The 11,883-nt window shown below is 50.4% G+C and overlaps 1 protein-coding gene across 5 annotated transcripts in view; it reads right to left on the reverse strand.

The window, feature by feature from the left end:
- The window catches only part of LOC311325996 (rho GTPase-activating protein 12-like), a 53,607-nt gene extending 44,179 nt beyond the window's left edge, over positions 1–9,428 (reverse strand). For all 5 annotated transcript variants that reach the window (XM_084458823.1, XM_084458822.1, XM_084458821.1 and 2 more), the window contains exons 1-2: positions 9,289–9,428; positions 3,621–4,464 (exon numbers count right to left, since the gene is read on the reverse strand). In XM_084458823.1, coding sequence (XP_084314949.1) covers positions 3,621–4,343 — 723 coding nt within the window. In that variant the 5' untranslated portion in view covers positions 4,344–4,464; positions 9,289–9,428. The remainder of the gene's footprint in view (positions 1–3,620; positions 4,465–9,288) is intronic.
- Between the last annotated feature and the right edge of the window lie 2,455 nt (positions 9,429–11,883).

Below are 11,883 nucleotides of genomic sequence, written 5' to 3' on the forward strand. Positions count from 1 at the left end.
CAGTGCACTATATTACATGTTACTGTTTTCTTTGGTCTCCTCCGCCATTTTGTTCAACAGCTTACAAGAAACCCCCTGGCGTGGCAGCAGAAAAGGATATTGGCGAAACCAAATAGGTGCAAGTGAAAAAAACATTTTAAATCCTGGCACACACACACCTTTTAAGAAAACTAACACCTGCCCAAACAGAGGTTGTGCCAGCCAGGGCTATGCCAATCCCTTTAAGAGCATAGTAGGAGCTGTGTTTTTGGTAGGAGTGAGGGGGGAGGGTGGATTTGGGTATTGGAGATCAAAACAGGATTCAAGAGGATGAGACAGAGAGACACAGGGGAGTAAGAGAGCTGAAACACAGCCTGGCGCTTACCACCGCCATCTCCCGCAACAAATCTAATCAATTAGGGAGACCAGCTGGTGAAGGAACACAGGCTTGTCGCTGACAAATCCTCTTCACTTGTCCTTCAGCTCATTCTCCCCTGCAGAACCTGACGGTTTGGGGCGGGGGGGGTTGAGGGGACTTAGCAACAGTTCAGATTCTCACTTAAAACTAGGGCCCAGTCCCCCTCTAAACCCTCAAGCCCTGAACCCTCACAGACTTACTGACGTCACCTGGTAAAGTGGTTGAGTGAGAGGCTGCGAGGGCTCGAAATGGTATAAAAGGAATGGGACAGCACAACATCACGTTACGCTGACGGCAAAACATATTTCTTACTATTGTAGGTTTTGGACTTTTTATTTTCAATTTAAATTTTACGTTATGTTTTTCTTGTAGGCCTACATGTAAATTAATTTTGGGGCAGAGTCAAATCCCCTTTACATTATCACAAACTTGTGTCACCTCAAAACATTTCTGTTCAACTTATTCAATGAATAATTTCATTTTGTGGTCATAAGCTAATTACATTAGCTAATGACTGCCTGTGATTCTTGTTCGTGATGAATCCAAATGTATTTAGAATGACATGTATTTCTGCACCTCCTTCAACTCTTTCATGCTGGAAATCTCAATTCAAAGAACACTGCACCCAGATGGATGATTAATGTCATGCTTTTCATGGGGAATCACGATTTATGGCAACATATTTTAACGTTAAGTGTTAGTTGATCCGTTCGTGCTTGTTTATTGGCCGTTCGTCAGGTAACCCCGTGTTTCACGTCGATATGAACTGTGGGTAATTCCCTTAGGGAAAGTCTGCAGAAGTGTAGACTTACGGAAAGGGGGCATAAATTGCTCAAAATGTCTACCAGAGAGCCCTCATGCACTTGACGATTTGACAATGGGACAACCCTAAGCCCTCACGCACTTAGCGGGAGTGCGCCTCAAAGTCTGTGGGTCCGTGAGGGTGGACATTGGGACTGGGTCTAAGTGCTGGAGAATCAATTGCCTATGAGTGCTCCTCATACACACACATGGCAGGAAAGAGAGGGAGGGGCTGTCTGAAAGGCCAATCACCTGTCTAGTTTGGCCACAAGCCAGACAGGAAGGAGTGGACTAAAACGGGACTACAAAGAGACTAGCGTGGTTTGATGGTTTTGCACAAAGGAAAGCGAAAGTAGTCTGCAGTCTAGCCAACTTCCTCACCAGCAGCCACCCCAAACACCAACACTGCAGACGCCCACAGAAATGTAAATGTCTGGTGGAATAAAAAAAAAAAAAAAAACGGTCTACAGTTTGGCCATTTAAATGTGACAAGCGTGAAATTAATTCTGCAGAGTCCGTTGGCGAATTAGCGGCAGAAACAAGAATGGGGAATGGACTCTTTTTTTCTATAATGAAAAAAAAAAAAAAAGTTGTTTCAATTACCACACAGGACATGTTTCATTCATGTTGATGGTCCAGAACTGTGATATGGGCTGTGGTGCTTATGGATTTCAATCCTCACCTCTCCTCTCCCCCACGCAAACCCTAAACACCATCCATCCTCACCTCTCCCCCACGCAAACCCTGAACACCATCCATGAGCACAGTGGTCACCATGGCGGGGTGACTCGGGGGGCCTAGACTGCTCCTCAGCAAATATGACCTAGTTTCCATTCAAAGACGCACGCACGCACACACGCACACACGCACACGCGCACACACACACGCACACGCACACACAGCCGGCCAGTCCCCCTCTTTGTTCTGCCCTGCAGAGGAGGAGGTTTGCCGTGGAACAAAGAGGAACACAGGCTGTAGTGGGGAGTCTCGAGCACACTGGGGCGGCCTTTACAGAACTCAGAACCCGACCCCCTTTAGAACCCCTACGAACGGCGGTCCGCGGTCTAAAGTGTTCCGCCTCCATATCCTCAGGCGTAGAACAAAGTAACCCCCCCTCCCTCCCTCCCTCCCTCCCTCCCCCTCCAGTTTCTCCTTGTTGCCTCCTAATCTCACATATATCCATCCATCATCTACCAGACAGAGGAAGGTCCGCCAGCCCCCTCCCACATGATGGGTGATGATGGGGCCTTTTATGGTCGGGGGAGGAACACTACATGATCAATCTCAGGAAGGGGAGGGGCCATTAATCAATCAGAGGCGGCTGGGGGGGGTACGGGGAGAGGAGAGGAGAGGAGAGGAGAGGAGAGGAGAGGAGAGGAGAGGAGAGGAGAGGAGAGGAGAGGAGAGGAGAGGAGAGGAGAGGAGAGGAGAGGAGAGGAGAGGAGAGGAGAGGAGAGGAGAGGAGAGAGGGTCTCTTGGCGCTAGGGAGAGAATGCGATTCTAGGATCCTGCTTCTCGGGAATCGATCCAATCTGTTTCTGAATCACAAGAACCTCAAGCAGAATCAATAATACCCCCTGGTAGAGTATTAATGGACCAACAAAAGCAAACCAGCCTCAGATAGACAATAATGCCGTATTCATATTCCCGACAGCTGTGTCTTACAGTGGATGCAGCCGCATCTTCCATCGGATCAAACGACGTGTGCCCGGTATACCAGCATGCCTCACTCTTTAAACAACACGTTTCCAAGCTTCTCAATTGCAGATCCTTCAATTTAACAGCCGACACTTTCACTCTGTAGTTTTTAATGACACCTAAATCCACAGAGTGGAAACACACACACGCTAAAACACACAAGACGTCCTCGCATGCCTCCCAGCAGAGCGGCTGGGGGATTTGTCTGCAACAGTTGCTGCTCCCGTCAAATCTGCCAAATCGGGCGGCGGCGTGGAAGGAGAAAACGCTCCCCACGGGGGTCTGATGAACAAATACAGCGCGGCGGAAGAGACGGATGGAAGGAAGGAAGGAAGGAAGGAAGGAAGGAAGGAAGGAAGGAAGGAAGGAAGGAAGGAAGGAAGGAAGGAAGGAAGGAAGGAAGGAAGGAAGGAAGGAAGGAAGGAAGGAAGGAAGGAAGGAAGGAAAGTACAGTCACCCAGGCTAGTGGATTTCTCTCAGGGGAGGTAGAGAGAGAGAGAGAGGGAGACAGAGAGAAAGAGAGAGAGTGGGTAAGGAAGAAGAGAAGAGACAGAGAGAGAGCGAAGGGAGAGAAGAGAGAGCAGAGGAAGAGGAGAGAGGGGGAATGAGAGGAGGAAGAGGAGAGAGAGAGTGAGAAGTGGAGGGGGGGGGGGGGTAGCGCAAGGACCTGGGAAATCAAGCCAGAGCCGATTCAGGGCGCCTGGAGGACGGAGGCCCCTCTTACCTGCATGTGCTCGGTGGAGCTGCTGCTCAGGTCGTCCCCCGACTCCGAGTCGTTATGGCTCTTCCCCGGCCCCTCCACCGGCGAATCGCCGGACGGCGGGCTCCGGTCCGAGTCTGACCCCTTGCTGTCGCGGTCGCCGGGCGCCGTGGTCGGGGGCGAGTCGGCCCGGTGCCGTGGCAGCGTGGAGCTGCCGTGGTGGTGGTGGTGGTGGTTGTTGTTGTTGTGCAGGAGCACCAGCTCGGCCACGCCCTTGCCGTGGCGTGGGCTGCCCGGATTCTGGTTGGCGTCCCTGGGCGGGGCTGGCGGCGTCGTCGTCGTCGTTGTCCGCCCGGAGGACGGCGAGGGGGTGGAGGAGGGCGAGGGTCGCCCGAAGCTGGACATCTCCGGGGGCCTGTTGAGATTCTCGTCGGACGCCCGACGGATGTCCAGGACCGTGGGCTTCACGCAGACCGTCCCGCCCGACGCCGGCGGCAGCTTATGGGGGGGCATGAGGGCGCGGCGGACCTCCCTGACGTACTGGGCGGGTACGTAGAAGGCTTTGGTCCCCTCCTCCTTCCTCACCTGCCACCAGTCCTCGTTGGTCTTCCGGACCAGCGTGTAGCACTCGCCCTGGCGGATGGTCACCATCTTGTCCTTGGCCTTGTACTCGTAGTCGAACTCCACTTCGATGTACGCCTGGCCGGGGGCGATGGGGAGCTCCACGCGCCCCTCTCGGTCCGACATGGCGGGGGGGCACGCGGCGACCTTCGGAGCTGTGCTCAGTGTCCGGGGGATGGGGGCTGCATCATGTCCCACTGAGGGTGGTGTGTGTGTGTGTGTGTGTGGGGGGGGGGCGTCCGCTAAACTGTAGGGAAGAGAGGGAGGCTACAGTTAGATACGATGGGCTGAGTGCTAAAAACAATAGACAACACAGATATACATTCACACCCACATGCTCACAGGCAGCCTCTCGTATTCCCTTGCAGTGTAATGCAGCACTGCCTCTACCTCTATTAAGAATTTCTCCGTAGGGAGACAAATAAACTTGAACCTTGCACGCACACATACTGTACACCACACCTGTCCTTTAAATCCCCCCTAATTACCAACATCGCCCCACAAGCCACTCGTTCAGACACACAACCCTTTTAACAATGCCGTGAGCCATTTCCATGTCGGAGTCGCTGGAGAGGTCGACCCGAAGCTCGGCCGGCCGGATCAAACGCAGACGGATCGCTGTGGTAACGGATAGGAGCCGATCAGGAGATCCACCTAGGTGACCCGATCGACCCTCCTCGTTGGCGAGCACGGCGCTAGGGCGCCACGGCAACCCCACGCAGATCCTGCCCGTAGTGATCAGGTGACAGCGGCAGGAGAGGCTAGGCGTACACACACACACACACACACACACACCGGACACACACACACACACACGGGACACACACACCGGACACACACACACACACGTGACACACACACCGGACACACACACCGGACACACACACACATGGGACACACATACACACCGCACACACACGGGACACACACACACACTGGACACACACACGAGACACACACACACCGGACACACACATGTGACACACACACACACGAGACACACACACACACACACCGCACATACACACACACACGGGACACACACACAGGACACACACACATGGGACACACACACACACATGGGCAGAGACCATGTCCTATTTAGACATACCGTAAAGCCTGCAATGCCCTTACCCTACATAGGCAGTGTAAGATACAGCATTACTGGTACGCCCTCCAAAAGCACAGCGTATGACTCATATCCCTGTGCTGCGCCTGCAGCCCTCCGAAGGGGGAGCTTAGGGCTGCATGTCCCCCTTGCTTTCCCATAGATCATGTAAGCAGACAGGCGGCCGCCGTCTTTGAATCTGGTAACAGCCAACTCCCTCCCTCCGGTGTGGTTGATCGTTGATGGATCCGCCCAGGCAAATCCCCTGACATTTAACCTAAAAATATCCATCCCAGAATAAGGGCTCCCCCCCGAACCAGAGTATCATCCGTGGCTGTTACCCCCCCATATCAAATTCTCTTTCTTCTCCTCTAAATAACACCGCCCGACCGCCACAGTCTGACATGCTGAGCGTGGAGGGGTGGAGGAAGAGCAGGTGCATTTTCCGCCGGGGCGTGAGAGCACTGCGTCTATAAGGGGGGTCTTCGTGGTGTAAAGAGATATGTACGAGCACAAACACACAAACACACACACACACACACACACACACACACACAGCGGCAAATCAAGAACCCCACCAGCGTGGACAGCTCCAGGCCCAGAATAGATTTTTGGTAGTTACAGTACTCTTGAGGATGACAAAGAGAGAGAGAGAGAGAGAGAGAGAGAGAGAGAGAGAGATAGAGAGAGATATGCGCAGAGAGCATACTGCCTTGGATGATCTTTTTTTGCACAATTAGGCCATGGTGATGAACATGTCTGAGTGGTGCATGTTACATAATGCATGGTGGGCCTCAAGTGTGTGTGTGGGTGCGCTGTATGTTTGACTGACTGCTGGGCCTGTTCAAACATAGGCCTGAACCCTGATGACAGTCTGTCCCAGTCTTTATGAATGAGTCTCTAAGTCAGGAGACTATAACAGAATACACCCTGCAATCTATTAACCACTAATAATAGGTGTGTGTGTGTGTGTGTGTGTGTGTGTGTGTGCCTGTATGAGTCTCTGTCTGAATGTGAACATGAGAGTGTGTGTATGTGTGTGTGTGTGTGTGTGTGTACCCCGAAGCCCACTCAAGACAGCAGCATACTGAGTTACCAAGCGACAACTCAGGCTATATTCTGACACAAGCTAAGCCCAGTACCAACGGAGCAACATATCACTTCCTTAACACGCTCACCCACTTACACTCAACACCAGTGTTATGAAAACGCCCGGACGCCTAACATAGACCTTGTCCGTCTGCACCGGCCCGCTGTGCGCCTGGGGAACGGACAGAGATTGGGTAAGTGACACGGCAGTGGCGCGGCGCTGTCTCTCTGATAGGAGCGTGATAACGTAGAGCGACAGGGTGCAGCGCGCCGTGCTCTGCGGATAACGCCGTATCGAGACTACGAGTGCTTCTTCACACCGTCCGGAGGACCAGGAATGGGACGAGCACTTATCAACGGCTTCCGAGGTGATAATCATAGGCTACTCTCCATTTCCCAATAAGGAGAGGATACAGGCTTGTGACGTTGTGGTCATCATGATGACATAGTCAGTTGATGTCGGCTGCAGCCCAGTCTAGATTTTGAGGAAAGCTATTGCATCAATGATTTCGGGGCAGGACTACAACCGATTTGACTAAAGGGAGATTGTGCAGTCAGTGTTGTAATGCTTACTTCCATTGCTGTTCATAGACCCAGACCTGACTCATAAACTATGAGTCAAAGATATTTCCCGCTGTCAAATTGTAATAAAATATAACTAATTAATGACATTGCAAATCCTGCAGGGCATATTCATACCAAAGGCATGAGGCAAAACATCCACATCATCTCCAACCTCATAAGAGCCTTGTTAAAAAGACAGACAGGTGAAGACAGAAGTTCAACCGTGACATCACCTTTATCGTCAGAGCCAACTCTTGAATCACCCACCACGCTCTTGACAAAGCTACCGTTTACTATAAATTACAACCAGTTCTGAGAAACAACATAGCAGAGAGAAAGGGGGGGGGGGGGGCGGGCTCCACTGAGGTGTCAATCATTTCTGTGGCAGGCTGGCGGAGAACCAGGCGGTGAATTCCTTCTCAAATAAATTCCCTTCACTGCTGTGCTGCTGAGTGAAGTCTTTCAGTGCCAAGCCAACTTGTTGCCCTTTCAAATTAAGACAACATGTCACCTCAAATACATTGCTCTCCTATTGTTGGCTACCCGACTGTATTCATACACTGTATTCATGAATTGAAAAGGGTGAGCTAAACTACCTTTAGATGTGGTAAAAACATTAGCCAGAGGCTTCCATCCTGGCCATAATAGGCCTACATCCTGGTCTCTCTTGGGTTATTGCTTTCTACAAGTTAGCCTGTGTTATCTTGTTTCTGCAGAGATGTGAAATAATATCAATATGTGATGTAGGCTAGGCTGTTTATTGATTCCAGTCAAAGGGAACAGAGCATGCCTTCAGTAGTCAATATCAGCTCACCAGGAAAGTCTGAGAAGTCATACCGGATCACCATTAATCTAACCATTGTGTCCTAAACTGGGGAGTTGGAATAGGGTTATCATTAGGTGCCGCACCACGACCTCGATGCTTTTGTCTCCCTGCATCTGCCCAGCCACGCGAGCAGCAGAATACCGTGAGATCGTGGATGCCTGTCCGCCTGCCTGCCTGCCTGTCCGCCTGTCCGCCTGCCTGCCTGTCTGTCTGCCTGCCTGTCCGCCTGCCTGTCCGCCTGCCTGTCCGCCTGCCTGCCTGCCTGCCTGCCTGCCTGTCCGCCTGTCCGCCTGCCTGTCCGCCTGCCTGTCCGCCTGCCTGCCTGCCTGTCCGCCTGTCCGCCTGTCCGCCTGCCTGTCCGCCTGCCTGTCCGCCTGCCTGTCCGCCTGCCTGCCCGCCTGCCTGTCCGCCTGCCTGTCCGCCTGCCTGCCTGCCTGCCTGTCCGCCTGCCTGCCCGCCTGCCTGTCCGCCTGCCTGTCCGCCTGCCTGCCCGCCTGCCTGTCCGCCTGCCTGTCCGTCTGCCTGCCTGTCCGCCTGCCTGTCCGCCTGCCTGCCCGCCTGCCTTTGTCCCAGCGTTTCATTCCAAACAGATGTCGCCAAGGATGTGCGTCAGTCGACCCGCAGACATGTGCGGAACTGCTGTGCAATATGGCATCTATTCTGCTTTTGATATATCGATTGGATGTTATATTTTGATAGCTTGCCGGGGGAGATAAGTTCATCCTAGGGAGAAAAAAAACTTTGTAGAGATTTAACGGCACAGACATTTTGTTCTATCATAGTGCGATGGACTGGGCGGCCAAAGAATGCCCGGGGCTGAGAATGCCCTGTAGGGTGACCGAAGGTGGGGGCAGGGGTCCTGAGCCCAGACTCTCAATAGACTGCTGGAATACACAACAAAAGACTTTAATCCATATTCATTCACAACAAAAGACGCTGATTCGACATCGCCAAGCATTCCCAGGACTGAGCAGTATAGACGCAGTTGCGGGACATCACCGATACTGATTTGGGAGACACTGGAATCCCAATGGGAACGGATTAGCTAGCCTTAGCCTACGTTTCCTATCGAAGACACTGCAGTGTTTTATAAAAACAGACAAACGTGGGTCCCATCCAAGTTAATACCAATAATGGGTTAACTTGGGCTAACGTTATAACTACTCGCCCACAGAGCCTATTCCGTTATACCGTGGCAGGCATAACGTTGATATCACGTGGATTGTTAGGCTACATCACAACAAACTACAACAACACCCATAACAAAACAAATTCCCGCTTGCATGATATGGAAAGACAACACGAAAACATTCGCTAGGTTAACTTTACTCTAAACAAACCACTTTTCCACCATTTCGTGGCTGTGTAGGACTACCTACCCCAAAAGTGAGCCGTTTGGCAACAGCAGTAGCCTATATTGCAGCAGCCAAATCTCACAGTATCTGCAGTAACGTTAATATTCGATGCAAATGATCAATACAGACCTGACGTTGAAGTCTTTCCTCTCTCCTCGAAACACACCAACCGAAGGGGTTGTTTCGCACCAACTTTCCACCTGCAAATTCAGCGTTCACAACTGCTCCAACTCTGCGACCGAGTGGACGGTGGTCTTCTGCCTGCTCGCAATCCCCCGCCTCGTTCCCAACCCACCCCGACGTGCTGCTCCGCTGGGCGCTCCCACCCCGCCCGCCCGCTCGCTCGTCTGTCAGCTTGATGGGCCGTGGACTGAGCACTCTCCGGCGTGCCCTCTGGTGGCTCCGCGTCTCACATTCTGATGCAGTGGGGCCGCACCACGTTATCTTTTTTGGAAACAGGCTAGTTCGTGCACTTGTAGGCCTATCTGGTTAAGTATGATGAATAGATGGTCCAAAATCTAACACATTTTAAATGGGAATTTGGAGTCACTGGTTAAGATTGGCAAGCGTCTTCTCCGGGCTCCAGGACCCCAAGCTGATCGTGAATAACTGAGTGTCTGGATTCTTAAATTAGCCTACCATATGCTGTGTATGTTAAGCCAAGAGCGGAATATCAGACTGGCAAAAGCCTATATATTGCCATTGAACAGATGATGGCTTTGGATTTGTTCAGTTGCCCCATGATGTCATTTAAAACCATATATTTCAAAACTGTGCCATGACTAGGTCATGATTGAGCCACATCCTGATCAAATTAATTAGTTTTTCCTAAGGGCAGTAAAGGTAGCCCACTTACACTAAAGCGCCCCCTGACGGTGTGACAAAGCTAGTACATCCAAGCACCCCTTCTCTTCAGATTCAGCAAGCTGACAAGCAATTTGTGTAAGCAATTTCTGGCCTATAAGATGTACACAAATCTAAAACATAACTCGTCCCTTTTACAAGATGGCATGTTGATAGCACTGGCACCTGCTTTCAGAGTCGAAGAACATTCAGCTTCCATGTACTGTAGATGCATTGTGGCCTATGTTCAATTTCTCAGTCTGCAGTAGCTGCTATAGGAGAAAAAACAGACCATGAAAAATCACCTTTCTTTGAGACTTTATTGGCTTCATCTCTAGGGTAAAAACTTGAGGAACCGAGGCTACTGAAAGCACTTGAGGATATACACTGCAATGCATTGATCTCCCTAAGTTAACACACACATATTTGCATCATACAAACGTACAGTGCTGTCCCGACCATAGCAAGCTCTCCTACAATCATTACATTGAGTTGTCAACTTGCAGTCAGACTCCAGAGCAACTCCAGTGACGCTTCATTTTTTCTCTCCTTTAAAACAGCACTGACAGTATCTGGGAGCTCGTTTTCGGCAGGTGGTTTCAATTCCAGAAGTGTTTTTCAAAGTGCTTTAGGTTACATTTCACTTCATCAAACAAAAATGATAATAATAATGAAAATAAACCAAAAAGACTGGAAAGTTTTCTTCAATTTAGTGTTTTACTTGTTTTAAATGTTAAGTTCCCACTTCCTCACGTCCACCACATAGTTCATCTTCACAATAACTGGTCAATATTGCACTCACTCAAAGTCCGGATTTGGAACAAGCACCGGCTACCATCACAACAGAATCGTTGCTTCCTGGATGCTCCAAAGTTTTACAGAAAGGAAGTTTGGGATCATTCATTTTCAATATGGTGAATACAAGTTTGATCAACAACAAGGGTACACTAAATAAACAAACATAATTTAGGTGTAAAAAACAACAACAAACTACAATTCCCAGCTATTAGTCAGCCATTAATAAATAAATGGTAGCTACCTACTAAAGCGCATAGGGGTGGTTCTAAAGCAAACAGGTGACTACAAGGACCAAGGACAGATTCCCACCTCCCCCTACCAAGCCCCTACCTAGACAACTCTAGCCCAAACACAACTTAAAGGCAGGTGTACATGATCACATGATGAATTAGTTTTCAGCTGCTAAGGAATTGATGACTCTAAACCAAATCGGACACAGAGATGAAGAGGAAAAAAAGAAACAATAAGAACATACTGTACGAGAACGAAAATCAACTCAACCCCGCCCCCCCATCCCCCGGAAACGCAACATAGATCCTACACAGGCACAGAGAAGAGGACAATGTGTAGATGAAAGCAATAATTAAACATGATTGGTCAAAAAAAAAAGAACAAAAAAAAAAGGTGGGGGTAGTGGAGAGGGAGGGTTAAAATGTACATGAGATGATCCTTCTCTTTTTCTTACGGCTACTCGGCAGCTAACGGAAGCTCTGCCACGCCCTCTTTTCTACAGGCCGGTGGGATGGAACGGCTTTGCCTGGAAGATTTTGAACATTCTGGGATGGCTCAACAGAACGCTGGCATAGAGACAACAACACAGTCCTCTCACGACAGTTATGCAGTTATAAAGGGCAAACAACGTTCCTGTGGTCCCAGACAGAATCCATCGACCACCCCCCCCCCCCCCCCCCACGATATTATTATTTATTTCAGCGATAACTTTGATACCGGTGTGTCGGTGACGTGATATGTGTGGCTGAGCAACGTCGCAGCTCCACTATATTGTTGTCGTACAGTACATTGAAGTGAATTGGGTATCTTGGGACTCGAGGGTGACAGAGCAGCATCATTCTCTGGGGCGCC

This window comes from Borostomias antarcticus (genome assembly GCF_949987555.1).
Source record: "Borostomias antarcticus genome assembly, chromosome: 2".
NCBI classification, from domain to species: domain Eukaryota; kingdom Metazoa; phylum Chordata; class Actinopteri; order Stomiiformes; family Stomiidae; genus Borostomias; species Borostomias antarcticus.